We start from the raw sequence: 18,401 nt of genomic DNA on the forward strand, positions 1-18,401 counted from the left end.
GACCTAGTTTTTGACCCGGCATGACCCATATTCAAACTTGACCTAGACATCATCTAGATACAACTTGTGACCAAGTTTGGTGAAGATCGGATGAAATTTTGGGACAGACCGACCGACAGACAGACAGACCGACAAAGTGACTCCTATATAGCCCCCATTACCAATATAAAATTTTCCTTAATTACCTGTCCAACTACTGGTGTCTGTTTTCAGGTGTACGTACATAACAAATATTATAATTGCAGAATAATTTCTCCAAAAATAGTTTTGTAATGTCTAAGGGACAAACCACATGTTTCAAAATTTTACATTGAAATCTCTGATAACCCATTATAACCAATTCCTGAAAATCCTAAACCAACCATAAGTTTTAATTGTAAGAAGAGAGATATAATACAAACTTGTAATGCACAGCTGAATGTGCACTTACATGGGAATTCCCATAGACATGCTATCTACCAACTGATTTAAGTGAAAGTTGAGAAGTGTGATGATCAATACGCTGGTTAATACAAAGATTAATTCACTATGAAAGTCAAACTATAAAAACTAACATATGACACCAAACAACTCTTCAGAGTTTGAATATGGCCCTTTTATCTCAAGTATGGCCTATTTTAGCACAATACTATTTTTCTACTGACTGAAGATCTCTGGACACCTAAAAGAAAATTTAGGTCGATTCAAATTGATATTTTTTCAAGACTTGTTCCAAAAGTATGTCATTCCTATCGCTCAATCAATTTCTGAATACTACAGAATTAATATATATTTTTATTTAAAGATTTGTTAGTCCATTCTTTTCACATGTATAATCAGTGTATCCCTGGGAAGATAAATGTCATGTCCCAACTGGATTTGTTTCGAGTCCCAATATTTGGATCCAGTTATAACTACACTTCCCATCATCATATAAACGATGTACACATTCTCTTTGTAGATTCAGCCCTTTAAATTAAAAAGGTATTAGTTATTTGACTGTTCAACAGTTTTACAATAGTTAGTATTAGATTAAAAGCATTACTGAATGGGTCTTATTTTATGAATATAGTCAGCATTTATCAGTGATAAGCATGCAGCAATCATGTAGGTCACATGTTTATGCAAATTTAGTATCTAAAACAGTAACTGTTGTTCTAAACAAACAAATTAAATGTCCTTCTAATCCGAAAGTTAGACTCATGTTGATTGGAAATTGACAATCAATGCCGATAGATTAGAAATAATAGTGCTTCTTCACGCATTAACAAGTCTATATTATACATGGGTAAGTACACATGACTGTTTTTAAAATAATGGTAAATCACTAAATTTGAGTAATTTTCTGCAACGGGTAATGAATCTTTGCCAGGCTGACAAAATAATTTCAAACAAGAGCACCGCCTTGCGGGTGCAGACCGCTCATCTATTTTTCTTTTTAAAGGTGTAGGAACCTATCTCAATTTCAATCATAAAGGAGGGAGGGGTGGAGTGGAGAGGGGTGTATAGTGTGGGGGTGTGGACATTTATTACATTATCTTCAAAAAATGCCAAAAAATTATTTGTTTCTGTTGGGGGGGGATTCTTGGGTAGGATGGTTGGACGGTATTTCAAAATTTAATAATATAAATAAATATTTGTGTTTTCAACCATGTTTGAAAAAAACAAGAGATGTGTTTGTCAGAAACACAATGCCCTCTATTGCGTCGCTTTGATTTTTTTTTTACCTTTGACCTTGAAGGATGACCTTGACCTTTAACTTCCACCACTCAAAATGTGCAGCTTCGTGAGAACACCGATTTGATAAATTATTTTTTTGACCTTTGCCCTTGACCTTGAAGGATGACCTTGACCTTGAACTTATTCCGCTCAAAATGTGCAGCTTCATGATAACGCCGCTTTGAAAAAAAATTTTTACCTTTGACCTTGAAGGATGACCTTGACCTTGAAGAATGACATTGACCTTGAACTTCCACCACTCAAAATTTGCAGCTTCATGAGAACGCCGCTTTGAATTATATTTTTTACCTTTGACCTTGAAGGATGACCTTGACCTTGAAGGATGACCTTGACCTTGAACGTCCACCACTCAAAATGTGCAGCTTCATGAAAACAGCGCTTTGATTTGTTTTTTTGTTTTTTTGTTTTTGACCTTGAAGGATGACCTTGACCTTGAACTTACACCACTCAAAATGTGCAGCTTCATGAGAACGCCGCTTTGATTTTTTTTTACCTTGAAGGATTACCTTGACCTTGAAGGATGACCTTGACCTTGAACTTCCACCACCAAAAATGTGCAGCTTCATGATAACGCCGCTTTGATTTTTTTTTTACCTTTGACCTTGAAGGATGACCTTGACCTTTAAAAATGACCTTGATTTTGAACTTCCAAAACTCACAATGTGCAGCTTCATGAGAACACCGCTTTGAAATTTTTATTATTATTTTTACCTTTGACCTTAAAGGATGACCTTGACCTTGAAGGATGCCCATGACCTTGAACTCCCACCACTCAAAATGTGCAGCTTCATAAGAACGCCGCTTTGATTTAAAAAAAAAATTTGACCTTGAAGGATGACCTTGACCTTGAACTTCCACCACTCAAAATGTGCAGCTTCATGAGATACACATGCATGCCAAATATCAAGTTGCTATCATCAATATTAAAAAAGTTATGGCCAATGTTAAAGTTTACGGACAGACAGACACCATATATTTGACATTTGACCCTGAAGGATGACCTTGACCTTCACCATTTAACACTCAAAATGTTCAGCTCCATGAGATACACATGCATGCCAAATATCAAGTTGCTATCTTCAAAAGTGAAAAAGTTATGGCCAATGTTAAAAGTTTTTTTGGACGGATGGACAGTCTGACTGACATACTGACGGACAGTTCAACTGCTATATGCCACCCTACCAGGTGCATACAAATTATGTTTTTGGGGTGAGGGGGGGGGTATAGTGTGAGGGTGTGGTGGCCATTTATTAGATGATCTTTAATTAAAAAAAATAATAATAGGGGGGAGGGTTGAGGGGGGATTCGGGGGGGGGGGGGAGGATTCGGGGGGGGGCGTGGCGGATGGTTTGGGTGGAGTCTATTGTGGTATGTCAGGTAAGAGTTGTTTTGTCAAAGTATCATTCAAATCTAATCATAAATAAAGAAGTTATGGCAATTTTAGCAAAATTTAATAATTTGACCTTGAGAGTCAAGTAAACTAAAATACACTTACTATTGCCAAAACGATGACTTTTTCGTTATCGATCATTTAAAAATAGAAACGGGCATTGTCACATTTAAACTTGTCAACACTACACCTTCAGTACTTAGAAGAAGTCCAACTTTAAAATTCAAGTTACGCGATAACCTCCACTTCAAGTTAACTGATGAAATTTAACTCCGGAGACACAAGGAAACGAGCTGTCAACAAATATGGACGCCGAAGAAGGAAGTTGTGAACCCAGGTAAATGATACGACTATTCTTTTGCAAACTTTTGCTGAACGCTTCCTGGTCAAAGCAAATAGATCGACACGCTTTTGAGCACACAAGTTAATTGGGTGGACTACTGCTCAATGTAAACACAGGTAGATAATTCACGCTCTTCAGTTTATAGACTGTGTGTGTGTTTTCAATTAATTGTTAAGTCCTAATGTATATGAATTTAACAAAAAATGTAATCGTTATCACTGTGCATACGTTAGATATGTCGTTTTATCTTAATTGACACTCATACATGTATGTGAACTGCACAAAGATCGATAAATACACACAGACGCGTCGCTGGACCATTTACTACTTGTCGCGCTGTCGTGAAGCCAAGATACTTGATAAGATGCATATCATAGTCAATGCTTAATTAAGCATTAGATGTGTCTATTTATTATGAAGGGAAGAGTATGAACAAAACCATGTAGTTTAAAAACACAGTCTTTATGTTCTCTAAACTTCATTAACTCTTTTTGTATAAAACTTCAAGGGAATTAGATATATGCTTATATAAATGGTGCATTAAATGCTTCCTCGTTCGTTACTTTATATGGATTACTGGGCACTATAACAGATCCTCATTTCGTGTTCATCATTGATAGGCTGGTAGTAGTTTACCTGCGGTAATCATGCCAGCAGACGTGTACCGGTCCTCGAGCTCGCGCTTGGCCTCAGTTTCAGTACACTTTATAAATGAACAACGCGTGGATCAGTACTAAAGTAAAGTCACAGCCAATTTTGGAGGTGGTGTTAAATTAATGATTTTAATAATTATCAACATTACATGTATCTAGTTTTAGTTTAATTATTGTTTTACAATATATTACGTATCTTTTCGACAATAAGTTTAACATGTATACTTGCATAAAAAGTAATATTTTAAAATGTGAGCAGGCAGCAAAGATGGTAGACATATTTATACAAATTGCTTGTGATTTTTACAAGCTCGCTGTTTTATATGTAGACATGTTCATGGTTCTGGCTTGCTGTGCTCGTTGCATGCCATCGTGGCACATGCCTATATCAACTACTGGACATGTTTATTACGACAAATTGACACATTGCTCATGGACCATATAGAGGTCGAGCCGACATTATTCTAACTTCTATAAGTGATGTTATATTCAGTCAACAGCTAGTCATTAGCAATTGATACATCACGCGGACAAATACCGAACTGAAAGAGGTACGAAATGAAGTATTTCCGAGTCGAAATCCAGCCCCGCAAATTTTTATCAGTTATACCAATCTTTACTTTCATTTTACTTACAATAAACGCGCATAAGTTGAATCAGGTGTTACCTCACCCACTACATCGCCATATTTCTTCGGGTTTGCTGATTGTTCTGGCCAGTTGTGTTTACACATATTGTAAACAAAATGTTTATAATACAAATTACAATGGCTTTCTAAAAAGATTAATATCTAGTATGGCAGATAATCATGTTTTGAAAATATGAATTAATAATAATAACAACACATTACCATGTTTAACAATAACTTTTCTATAACCTTGTTATAATTATTTTCTATTATGTGCAACTAGCACTCATCATTTTACAAATACGAAACAATACAATATACCAGTACATCACCACTTAGTCTGCGTATCTAATGATGTATGTCTAAGTTTGAAGTCATTTAATATGACTGTGCAATCATAAGCCATTTGTTTCAGAAATTGAAAACACATAACTGATTCCAAAGACATATTGATTACTGATCAATTAATCTACGAACCAAGTCTCCTTTGTAATATATTTAGATTCATTTCTTTAAAAAACTTCCCTTAAAATTTGTATTACACCGACAGTCAAAATTCAACACATTGGCCACTAAACAAGCACTTTGCAAACTATTCAATTAATTTCAACTCTGCACTAAGTCTTATAAAATGGCGAGCATCACTTTGCTTATTAATAGACTTGAGTATATCAGCTGCTATCTGGTACAGCTCCAGTTCCAGCTTTATTCCAGCTGCATGTGTTGACCCAGCGTCATCCTTTCTATTGTCTCGTATGCACTGTCCAGTTAGAGCCACAGAGTCAGACTGTGAATCGTCATTATCCATTAACCTGTTAGTTCTTGGGGACGTAGAGGCTGTAAGTCGACGTTGCTTAGTTGGTGGTTCTTGTAGGTCCTTGATTACGGCTTGTATCCGGATTGCACGACTCAAGCTCACAGCATCAATAGCACTGAAATGGCATCAGATTGATGTAAGTTGTATATATGTGTGCAGAATATAATAGTTTGTACATGGCTTTTGTTATTTTGTGGTTTCGTTAATTTTTTACATAAAATTTTGTGGATTTGTGAAAAACATTGGACATATTCCTTTTGATCTTAATTTTCTAATTTGCGTGAAGAACCTGAAAAATGACATACATTAAAACCTGTTTTAAACCAACAGACAAGATCTGACACACATCTTGTCTTGTGTAATTCCAATAAAAACAGTGTAAAATTATGACAGATTTACAAGTAACAAACTGCAAAATGATACATGCTGAAAATATAAATCAATCTATAACTTCAGATGCTCTGTTTGTTTAATCTGATAGTAAAGAAGAAAACATTATGCATTAAACATAAGAACATTATAATTTAAGTAAAGAAGGCAGAAACTAATATCACAATGTTATTATTTTAATACGTTTTCTCATTGTAATATAATATTTTCCCATCCCTAAAAGATATATCTCACACAATCAGCGTCTCTATTATTGGATCTTTAGATAATTTTTCATGTATTCTGATACTTCCTTATAAAGTTTATATTTAAAAGACAGTTATTCAAATGTTTAAATTATAAATCAAGGGAGCTAACACATCTATGGACTTGTCAAAATTGGTTGCTCCCTTTAAGTCTCACATCACAACCTCTAGAATGTATTTAGGATATAAGACTTCAGACATAATATTTCATCGAATAACAAATGCATAGTATTCAAACATAATACTCCATCTTAATTGTATTTTATACAAATGGACAAGATTCAAAATTCATAATAACTTATCAACAAATGAGATTGTTCATATTTGCTGGTAATACTTTTTTTATTCTGTTTGCTATACTTTTAGTTGCAATTTTATAATCATTGTTTAGTAAACTAATCGGGCGCCAGTTTGATAAGGATTCTAAGTTTTTTCCAGGTTTTGGAATAAGTGATATAATACCTTGTTTTTGTAGCGTAGTTAAGTTTTCGTTGTTAAATGAATAGTTTAGTGAATTAATTAGATGTGTTTTTATATCATTCCAGAATATTTTATAAAATTCGATTGTGATGCCATCAGATCCTGGGCTTTTGTTATTTTGCATATCTTTTAGGGCTAATCCACATTCATATTCATTAAGCAATCCGTCGCACAGTTGTTTTTCCTCCTCGTTTAAAGCATGATGTGTATTTTTAAAAAGGGTGTTATTTTCAACATGTTTTCTTTTATAGAGGGTTTCGAAAAATAAACGTTGTTCTTCTAGTATTTGAGTCATGTTTGTTATATCTTTGCCATTGACTACTAATTTGTGTATAGTTTTTTGTTCACTTCTACGTTTTTCAATGTTTGCGAAGTATTTTGTATTTTTTTCATTGTGTTCAACATGCTGTGCACACGCTCTTAGTATTATTCCATTGAGACGTGTATGATAGATTCCATCTAATATTTGTTTTTTAAATGTTATTTCATTTTCAATGTCGGTGGTATCACTTGTGTTTTTTTGATGCAATTGTTTTTCAAGTGTTTCAATGGTTTTGATGGTTTCAGATTCAAGTTTGTGTGTTTCTTTTTGTTTAAATGATGTGTATCTAATTGTTAACATAATGTACAAACACAGATGAAATATTTTTCTGCAATTATTACATAAGAGGCTTGAAAACCCTCACCTTTGAACACATGCAAATGCAGCTTCTGGCTTCCCTAGCTTCAATAAACAAAGTCCCTTCAGTTTCAACGCAACAGGATCAGTTTTACAGTGATTTTCATCTGAAATATTCCCATCTGTATCACGCATCTTTTTCTTCTTATACACATGGGGCCTCTCAAAACCTTTCCAAGAGTCACTTATTTTACTACAGCCTTGACTTCTTTCCCCCAATTCTTTTTCTAAATCTTCAGTAAGCATTTCAAAACCACTGCTTTCATGTGACATAAATTCACAATGTTTCCAACCATCATGGTTTTTATTCAGGGCTGAATAAGCCCTCTCCTTTGAGCATTGAAGAATACCTGTGTCTCCATGGCAACATGCCAACATGTGATCACAGAGGTCCAGACATTCTGTGTACCTGTGGCTGTTTAGAAGGGATTCTGTAGCCTCGTGGTGTAGCAACCTCAGCGGAGGCAGACTTTCACACTCCTACAACAGGTAAATGAGGACCATTATGGCCCTTATGTTCTCACCTAAATTTATGGATACCATTTGCTATAGACTTGACCATGTGATTTAATTTTTTACCATACTTGACCCATATTCAAACATGGCCTTCATATTGTCAAGATGAACATTTTGACCAGGTTTACTCAAGACAGAGTCATAAATGTGGCCTTAGAGAGATTACAGGTTTATTTTTCAGATTTGACCTAGTGACTTGGTGTTTAGACGCATCTGACCCTGATTAAAACTTGGCCGAGATATTGTCAAGATTTGACCTTGTTACCTAGTTTGTGAACTCCAGTAAAGCAGATTTGTCCTTATTATTGTAAAGACAAATATTCTAACCAAGATCCATAATGATTGAGTCATAAATGTGGCCTCTAGAACTGTTAAAAGGTTTTTACCTGGTAACCTATTTTTGGTTCTGCAAATGACCCACATTCAGATACAGCCTAGATATTGCCAGAATAAATATTATGACCAAGTTTCATAAAAATTGAGACATAAATATTGACTCTAGATAGGTTACAAGGTTTGTCTAAGATATGACCTGGTGACCTTATTTTTGGACACACTTGACCCTGATTTGAACTATTGTCTAAGTAAACATTCGGACCAAGTTTTATCATTATTGAGTCATAAATGTGGCCTCTAGAGTGATTAATTTTCAAGATCTAATTGCAAAAGTATGCAAATATGAACACTTTCCATATATTTACTTAAGTTCATGAAAGTGCTTAGAAACTGGTAGAAAACCGTAACTGTTTGAATGACTCTATATTTATAAGTAATTTGACTCCAATTAACTACTGTTTATTTCTATCAATTTTATTTCTAAAAATAAATTAATATACAAAATTGTAATTTCTTTTAAACACAAGATATTCATTGTAAAAAACACACAATTTTAGCGGAAATAATCATAATAGCACCATTCTAACCTACTTAAGAAATTAATTAAGGATCTTGCAAATATTTTAAGACGGTCACCTTTACAGCAGTTGCTTTGTAAGATGTCAGGTACTTCAGCAGTTCGGTGTACTTTTCCGCACTCACATCATGTCTGGAACAAAGGCAAGAGATGTAACAATATACATGTATAGATTAGAGAATAATTATATGGAAAGTTTTAACCAGCCTTATTTCCATTTTTGTGCCAATTAACGCAAGTTCAATAACTCAAACCATACAATACCTATAGATGGTATTTCAGCTTAATGGAGATATAAATGGTACCAAAATTGTTATGAACATGGTGAAGATTGGGTTAAAACTTACTTCCAGTTTTAATACTTCGATATTAATTTAAAGGGTCGTTAATGACAACTGTGATACTATGGGAAAAGGGAAACCAATGTAATCCCCTTAACAACAAACCAACATTGATGGTGGCATAATCGATATGGTGTCCTCCTTGCGACTGTGAGGTCATGTGTTCAACCCTCATTTAGGAAGCTATCTCTTCATCTTTTCAAACACACTTAGTACTAGTTCTTCCCAGAAATCAGACTAAATATTGTCTCTATAAGTAATTGTGTTCAACTGAGCTATAAAAGATAGGTTTAGACTGAGACTGACAATAGCAAATCCATTAATCGCAACGTCTGCTATAGGAAGCTAAATAAAGTCCACATAACAGATCGTACCACATACCTGTTAAGCTGTGCAGCTCTACTGGCCATGCTGTACAAGGCCTGACTGTACTGTATATCAGAGTCCCCCATCTCCACCAGTGACATCACATCCAGTCTATCCAGGGAACCACTGACTGTCTCCTCTCGCATCTCAAGAGCCTGCATTCACAAGTACAAGAATGAATACAATTGGGTCTGTAAAAGGGATGTTTTTATTCACAGAATGTATGACATATAAAACTATTCATATTAAGAAATGAGGGAATTTAAATGTTTTCATTTAGAGAATGTATGATCTCTTAAACTTTTCATAAAACTTGTCCTCTTAGTTTAAAATTGCTACATGCTAAACGTCATCCTGTGATGGCGGTCATTTTAGGTAAGTTACATCAAAATCTGTCACTGTATGTCAAAGTTATGGCAGTGACAGGAGTTTTCAAGATGTTATATGACCAAATTGGACATTAGATCGAAAAGTGTCAACTTGACATTTGAGGCAGAGAGAAAGGTGTTGTCTTATAATGGGTTGCTTCTGTGCAAACACTTTTTTAAAGGAATTTTTTAGTTTTTTTACGACCAAATTAAACATTTGAATCTATGTGACCTTGACCTATATGGCACAGAGACCAGAGTTACATGCAACACGTCTTGAGATGGTGGTCATTTATTGTTATTTATTGCAAAATCAGTCATTATATGACAAAGTTATTGCTGACACAGGGATCTTAATGCTGTGTGTTCTTAACCTTTGAGGAATGGAGACAACTGTTACAAGTGACACATAATCTTGTGATAGTGGAAGCTTTGTACAGACCTACAGACAGACAGAGCAAATGCTAAATGCCACCTTCTTGGAATAAGGCATAAAAGTTTTTACATAAGAAACGTATTATGCATAAAAATAAAATAGCTGGATGCCTGTCAGAAACATGCTGAGTCAATTATCAATAATTCTTGTAAATATTTAACAGGCTGTATCATGCACATCCTCCTAAAGCGGCACAGGACTTGTTGATGAACAATTAAGTTACATTCTAGATAAACTGTATTATGGCAAAATTGGCCATTTTACCTTTAGGTCTGAATTTGACCTAGGAGCTAAGAGACAGGTCAAACAGGCAGCACACAATTACTTAAAAACTGCATAATGAATGTTAAATTTGCAGTCTGGTCAAGCTAAATAATGCTCTTCTTTGACCTTTAGCCTCTCAGTGTGACATAGACATTAAGGTTAAGGACATGGGTCTTACACAGACACTATGTCTGAACATGAGGATGTTTGTTGAGTTATTTATAATTTCGCAACAAGTGATAAAGTTTTGACCTTATATCTGAATTCTTATTGCAACCTTGACCATCAAAGTTGAAGGCCAGAAGACAATTTTACATGTGGCATGATGTCTTCAAATAAACATTTGTGGGAAATAATTTTAAAATTGCAAAATGAATGAGATGTTACTGTTCAGACAACTGAAAGTGTGACCTTGGCGCCGCCTTTATGCTTTTGATTAATTATTACATATGATTATATCATTAAAGTTAATGTCCAGACCAGCTGCTTTAGGGCTGACTTTGAAATTTAACTCTTCCTGTGACCTGGACCTTTGAAGTAGGGAGACAGATGTTGAACCATTGTCTTCCAATTGAGAACATGTGTATGATGCAGTCCCAACAAGCTGGGCCATTTTTTCCACATAAATGAGCTTTGCTTCACAAAACATTAATGCCACTTTTCACGAAAATCTAACTTTTTGGGGTATTTTTTAATTATTCCACCACTAGTTTAAAATAAAATTCCCTTTTACATGCACCTAGTCTTAAGTTACATAGAATACACATGTTTTTTTCAAGGGACTGCTTGGGTAAAGGTGATCTCACTCCAAGTCCATATTTTTCTGTTCAAGCAGCTGGTACGCCATGGCCGTAAGATAGAAGCAGTTGAAGGGTGAAGTGTTAAACTACTGTATCCTCTAAAGACACTATAAGTAGATACCTCTGTTTCAACCTCAATCCTGAAAATTCACAATCAACCATTGGCACATGATTACTTACAGTGACAAGCAGGTTGAGGCATTCCAGTTCCAAATCATGCTGTTCCAGCAATCGGTACTGCCCCGCCGTGAGATACAGGGGACGCAGGTAGCTGAAGTCACAACAAAGGGCTTCCTTGTATGTTGCTATACTCAGCTGAACCTTGTCCTGAAACATTAATCATGTCCATAATTTCCTAACCTTCTATTACCATCTGAGGAAAAGGCTTGGCATAGGCAATTAGTTACTTGCCTTAATTTAATTACAGGATTTTGGATAGTAAAAAAAGGTGTCTGTTTTCAGAGGTGTCTCGGGGGTTTCAATTATGCTCTTTTTGCATCAAACATTCCTTTTTTCACAACTGACATTTGAATGCTGTATTTCTATGGTAAAAATAAGATGCATTACCAGTGCTTTAGCAAAAGCAGAGTGCAACTCCTGATCCTTATTGAGATGAGCCCTAATTCCCTTTTATACAGCTCTGCCACTGTTCTTATCAACAAACAATAGGGAAAACACACACCTGATTTGCCTTAATTTACAAATCCTCTTCCTTGTTATTGCAACGCTTATATCAGTGTACTGGACACTATTATAATGCAATTAGCCTCTGCTAGCATCAGATTTAACAAGAGCACCGCATAACGGGTGCAAACGCTAGGCTGCGGGCGCAGTTTTGACTAAATGAAAGCTTGTTAGATTATTTTTTTAGAGGTCAAAGTGACCTTGACCTTTGACCTAGTGACCCAAAAATGGGTGTGGCGTGTAGAACTCATTAAGGTGCATCTACATATGAAGTTTCAAAGTTGTAGGTGGAAGCACTTTGATTTTAGAGCCAATGTTAAGGTTTTAGCACGGCGGACGGCAGACGCCGGATGGCGAGCTGGCTATGACAATACCTCGGGTTTTCTCAGAAAACAGCCGAGCTAAAATTCAATACTCAAAACAGACACAGATGCTATTTAAGGTAATTCTCAGACAGGTCGCAGTGATGTTGTGGATATGGTTTCTGACTGGAGATAGGGAGGTCATGGGTTCGATCCCCACTGTGGAAGCGTCCTTTAGATTTCCGCCCAAAACACCTAGTACTGGTTCTAGTCCCAGAAAACGGACCCGAGAGCATTTCAAATAAGCCCTAGGCTTTCTATGCTATCAAGCTAAAATAAATAAGTTAAAACTAATTCTCAGACAGGGAAAACTTGGTGTATACAGGGAGCTAACCCTCTTTACCTGATATAAGAGCTCCTCGTGTACCTGATCTAAGAGTAATTGGTCTTTGTGGTTGCTTTTTGGAGGCATACTACGAGATACTGGATAATTTGTAGGCAAGAGACTAGTCCTCATTGTCAAAAAATATAATGATAGCTTCGGCTTTAACCTATATTTATAAACCTTGCAGCTAAACTCAACAATTTTCAACATGGAAGTACAAAGCCTAGCACACTCACCATCTTGGAGAAGCAGCAGCCTATGAGGCAGTGTACCCGGGCCTCCATCCTGGGTGTCAGTAGGTCTCGAGAGCGCACCACCTCCATCAGTACTGAGATACTCTCTGAGAACCTCGCCTGCCTCCATAGGGCATAGCCTGGGATAAAATGAACCGCGGTCTGCGAAAATAGGTCTTAATGCATGTGCGTTAAGTGTTGTCCCAGATAAACCTGTGCAATCTCATGGATTTTTTTTGTTAAAGCTATCTATTCTGAATGAAAATCAAATCTAGGTGGAAAGTGTAATCCCTGGTTAGCCTGTGCGGATCACACAGGCTAATCTGGGAAAACAATTAAAGCACATGTGCTAAACCCTGTTTTTTTCACAGCGAGGCTCAAATGTAGAATTTTCCTAATAATGTTTCTTTTCAAATTTAGGAGTTGGAAACAAACTACATCATTCAAATTGCAAAAAGGAAGGCATAGACAGAAAACTTGCAGAAAAAACAACATTCAGATAATTTTTTGAGAGAATACTTTTTCCCTCTACAGCTGCACAATGCAACAGGATGAATAATGACCCAAAGGGAGATAAACGTGACAGTTGGCAGGAGATGAACATTTATGAAAGTATCAATTTTTTAAAAAGAAAATGAAATCAAGAATGTATTAAAACAATAAATATGTGACATAAAATATAACTTCATATCAACAAGCATATTTTACCCCTGGAACAACTTATTAACCTACAACCATTCATACAGTTTCCTATAAACTTCTGGAAAGTACAAAGAGAGCTAATACTTGCAGACAATATACCTACCAGTAACAAATTTTGCAAAGAGAGCCATGTTCTCCTGGGTAACCATTTCCAGCAGTGAAAGGACACGATCATATTGATGCAAGCGGGACGCTGCAATGCCCTCCAGGAAGCCTGTTATCTGGAGAACCTGGTCAGGAGAGGTATCCACTTGCCGATGGTCTAAAAACAGTGGCAGGCACAGTGCGGGCTTACATATAGGCTGAAAGAGAACACGTCATAAAAAAACAAGAAAAAAATGTTTAAACTTCAAGAGTAAATGGTATTTAAACAATTTATAATAAAACAACTGCATATGCACTGCAAGAAATCGTAATGTTACATTATTCTTTGATTTCTTATTCATTGATTCATTTTATGTTTGTCCTGTAAAATTTGTAAAATGCAAAACTAGCACACAGTAAGAGACAAATTCCGAAATCATGGAACATGATTTAACAAGACTATATATTCCAAGCAATATATGTCCCCTACCGGCTCCACCATTGTCAAAATTCCACAATTGTCAGATTTTTTAATTTTATTTGTTGCCATAGCAAACAGAACTTTTGAGGTAGGAACAAAATAAAATGACGTGCATAATGTCCATATTGCCATCGATCCATGTTTCAAGTTTCATGAAAAAATATGAAGAACTTTTAAAGTTATCGCAGGATCCAGAAAACCATCATTTTCAGCAGTATTTCTAGTGTATTTGTTGCCATAGCAACTATAATTTTTGACGTAGGAACAAAATGAAATGATGTGCTTAATGTCCATATTGCCATCTATCCATGTTTCAAGTTTCATGAAAAAATATTAAGAACTTTTAAAGTAATCGCAGGATCCAGAAAAGTGTGAATGATTGACAGACTGACAGACAGACAGAGCGCAAACCATAAGTCCCCTCCAGTGAAACCAGTAGGGAACAAAAAAAAGACTTAAAGACGTATTTATGTTTAGAACTATGGCAGCCATCTTGTGAAGGGAAGTGGTTCCATGTGCAAATGCATGGTAGAGGACACCTCAAGGAACATCTGTGTGCATTTTCAAGATGATTAGCCATGAACTTATCCATATTCAAGAAGATTGGCCAACAACTCAATTTTTAGTGTTTTCAATATTTTTTGCAGAGGACCGCCTAATTAAAATTTAAGTGAATGTCATCTCATTAATATGTGTATCATGATGGGATACATATCCTATTGCCATACCTGTTTAGGGTGAGTGGACAGGTCACCAACAGCCAAAAGATTCTGTGCCAGACTGCTCCACAAGTCTCGGGCCCTCAGGCACCTATTGCTGGCTAGCTCATAGATGCCCCATATCCACACGCAGTGGCAATACAGCTGTAGCACTTCACGGTTGTTAGAATCTAAACAGATGTCATAAAGGATATAAGTTTTCTATATTATCGGGTGATACAAAAAAATATTACATGTAAGCTATATAACATGTCTCAGCAACCATGAGTGTTTTTCACCATAAGCAACAACACAAGGTCAAATAATTTTTCATAAATAAAATGTTTCAATTATCAAAGAGTTGATAAATAAATAGGGACCAAGACATGTGTCTATCAGGAAAAGATGCCCCCATATTCCAGATTAATTGTCTCAAAACAAACAAAACAAGAGAAGCTATTTCATGGCCATATTTGACTTTTTATCTAGAAGCATGACCCTGACCTTTGAGGTAGGGAGACGGTGATACATGCATCTCACAATGTTCTGAGCATGGTGATTTTTGTGAGTTTTTTGTGAAATTGCATGATAAATAACAAACTTTCAGTCCGCACTAGCTGACCTTTGACATCAAAGTGTGACTGACCTCTGAGGGAGGGAGACCGGTTTTACATGTGACATTACGTCTCATGATGGTTTACATTTGTGCCAAATTACTTGAAAATTAATATATTTATATGGTAAAGTTATAACTGACATAGTATCTTTTGCACTGACATCCAGACACTGTACATGTACAGTGCAAATGCTTTATGCCGCCAGCTTAATATGGGGCTAAAAAATCAATGAAAACCCAAGTCCCACCCAGAGACATATTTAATGATTATTACTAGGCTTTTATTGATACAATTCTTGGGCTTGTATATATTTTCCTTAAGAATTAAATAAATATATCATTCTAAAAAGAAAATAAATGGGTGAAAATATTCCTTGCTTTTATATGTATCTATGACATGAACTTTACACATTGCATAGCCAATAAAACGTATATAAAAAAGTCAAATGGTATGTTATTTGATGCAGTTATCCGAGCAGAAAATCTTAATACATATTAAAACACTGAATATTTGCATAAAAGCAACAACAATACCTCAAAAAATCCTTTTATCATATATGTACATGTTGAAATACAAACCTTTTTGCAAAGGGTAGAAAAAACAAAATGCTAACAACCTTGCAATATAAATATTTCAATTAGCTATATACAATCCATGATTGAATCACTTTTGTTAATTTAAAATATCATTTCCAGAAGGTGCATGTGTTAACGCTATTTAATACGTGTCATAAATAGTTATGTATCAAGCACTTATCAATTTATTTGCTTAATACGGGGACAAAAGGTAAATTAGCAATTATTAGTTACTTTAGTGACATACTGTAAATTCTCTTAAAACCTCACCAAATAGTCTAACAATATTGATTAAGATAATAACAATTGTGAATGAATTAGTACACTTAGGAATACATGTAACAGTTCTGGAACCTAAATAACTTTGGCAGATTTTTATTAAATTTTAGACGCCCTCTGAAAAAACAGGGCTTTATGAATGTGCATAAAGTGTTGTCCCAAATAAGCCTGTGCAGTCCTCACAGGCTAATCAGGGACAACACTTTTCGCATTAACTGGATTTTCACAACAAAGAGACTTCTTTTCAACTACAAAATAGAACAGAAATAATAGGCTTTTCTGGGACGACACTTTACAAACATGCATAGGCTTGTATTATTCCTTGATCATTGAGAGCCAGATAGGCCTATGAACCTTAATGCAACGAGAGCTCTGGGGTCGTGACAGATGCCCCCTAAAACAGGAACTTGACACAGGATTTTCTAATTCAATGTCACAGTGACTTTGATCATTGAACTTAATTTTAATAGGGATTATCTACTGTTCAAGGTCAATGCATCTGCAAAGTATAAGGCCAATAACTCAATCCTTTGATGACATATCAAATGGAAACCAAAATAATGTTTAATGTCACAGTGGACTTGACCTTTCAACTAGTGACCCCAATTTCAATAGGGGTCATCTACTGTCCAAGGCCAAGGCACATGTGAAGTATCAAGCAAATCGGTCAATGTATTGGAGTCATTGATCTGAAATGATTTTCACACTTATTGTGAAATTGAACTTGACCTTTGATATAAAGATCCCAATTTCAGTAGGGGCCATTTACTGTCCAAGGCCAATGCACATGTTAAGTATCAAGCCAATCAGTCAATTTGTTGATGAGTTATTGAGCAGAAACGATTTTCACATTTATTGTGACAGTGACCTTGACCTAGTGACTCCAATTTCAATATGGGTCATCTACTGTCCAAGTCCAATGCACATGGGAAGTAGCAAGCCATTCGGTCCCTCCATTCTTAAGTTATTGATGGGAAACAATTTTCACTCTTAGTTTCAAGGTGACCTTGACCTTTGACCCAGTAACCCCAATATCGATAGGGGTCATCTACTGACCAAGGCCAATGCACATGGGAAGAATCAAGCCAATTTGTCAATATACGTTTAAAGCTTTAGAAGTTATTGATCGGACACGAACTGGTCTACCGACAGACAGACAAACCAACTGACCGACATCCACCAAAACAATATAACCTCTCTTCTTCCAACAGGGGGCAACAAGAAACTGTCGGAGACGGGTGATGCTCCCCAAAGGTTTTTTTTGTCACAATATTGCACTATATATTCAGATAAAAGGAAATGTCTTGAGGGGCATAACTTTGGATAAAATAATACGATGGATGGTTTAGCAACTTAAAAATTTCAAAGGGCCATAACTCTCTAAATAAATCATCTAACCAGAACCCACTTATAATATGTGCATCTCCTCAAGGTAGTTAAGCTTCCCATAAAGCTTCATTTTATTCCAGTCAGTAGCTGGGGAGAAATAGCCCGGACAAGAATTGCACTATATGTAAAGTTAATAGAAACTTTCAAAGGGCCATAACACTGTAAAAAATCATCTGACCATAACCGGCTGATAATATGTACATCTTCTGTTGGTAGTGGAGCTTCCCATAAAGTTTCGTTGAATTCACGTAATAAGTTGCTGAGAAATAGCTCGGACAAGAATTGCACTATATATATACAATGGAAAATTTCAAAGGGCCATAACTCTGTGAAAAACCATCCGTGGAGAACCGGCCGATAATATGCACATCTCCTCTTGGTAGTGAAGCTTCCCATAAAGTTTCATTGAATTCCGGTCATTAGTTGCTGAGAAATAGCCCGGACAAGAATTGCACTATATGTACAGTTAATGGAAAATTTCAAAAGGCCATAACTCTGTGAAAAATCATCCAACCAGAACCGGCTGATAATATGCACATCTCCTCTTGGTAGTGAAGCTTCCCATAAAAGTTTTATTGAATTCCGGTCATTAATTGCTGAGAAATAGCCCGGACAAAAATTTGC

The 18,401-nt window shown here is 35.8% G+C and overlaps 1 protein-coding gene across 3 annotated transcripts in view; it reads right to left on the reverse strand.

Annotated features, from left to right (window-relative positions):
- Nucleotides 1-5,236: 5,236 nt before the first annotated feature.
- LOC127848868 (uncharacterized) overlaps nucleotides 5,237-18,401 on the reverse strand; it is a 29,937-nt gene continuing 16,772 nt past the window's right edge. For 2 of the 3 annotated variants that reach the window (XM_052381543.1, XM_052381549.1), the window contains exons 6-13: nucleotides 14,948-15,108; nucleotides 13,758-13,956; nucleotides 12,956-13,092; nucleotides 11,529-11,675; nucleotides 9,496-9,635; nucleotides 8,833-8,905; nucleotides 7,352-7,824; nucleotides 5,237-5,665 (exon numbers count right to left, since the gene is read on the reverse strand). In XM_052381543.1, coding sequence (XP_052237503.1) covers nucleotides 5,326-5,665; nucleotides 7,352-7,824; nucleotides 8,833-8,905; nucleotides 9,496-9,635; nucleotides 11,529-11,675; nucleotides 12,956-13,092; nucleotides 13,758-13,956; nucleotides 14,948-15,108 — 1,670 coding nt within the window. In that variant the 3' untranslated portion in view covers nucleotides 5,237-5,325. The remainder of the gene's footprint in view (nucleotides 5,666-7,351; nucleotides 7,825-8,832; nucleotides 8,906-9,495; nucleotides 9,636-11,528; nucleotides 11,676-12,955; nucleotides 13,093-13,757; nucleotides 13,957-14,947; nucleotides 15,109-18,401) is intronic. The other variant, XM_052381535.1, reaches the window with a different exon arrangement.

The sequence above is a fragment of the Dreissena polymorpha genome, chromosome 1, assembly GCF_020536995.1.
Source record: "Dreissena polymorpha isolate Duluth1 chromosome 1, UMN_Dpol_1.0, whole genome shotgun sequence".
Classification (NCBI taxonomy): Eukaryota; Metazoa; Mollusca; class Bivalvia; order Myida; family Dreissenidae; genus Dreissena; species Dreissena polymorpha.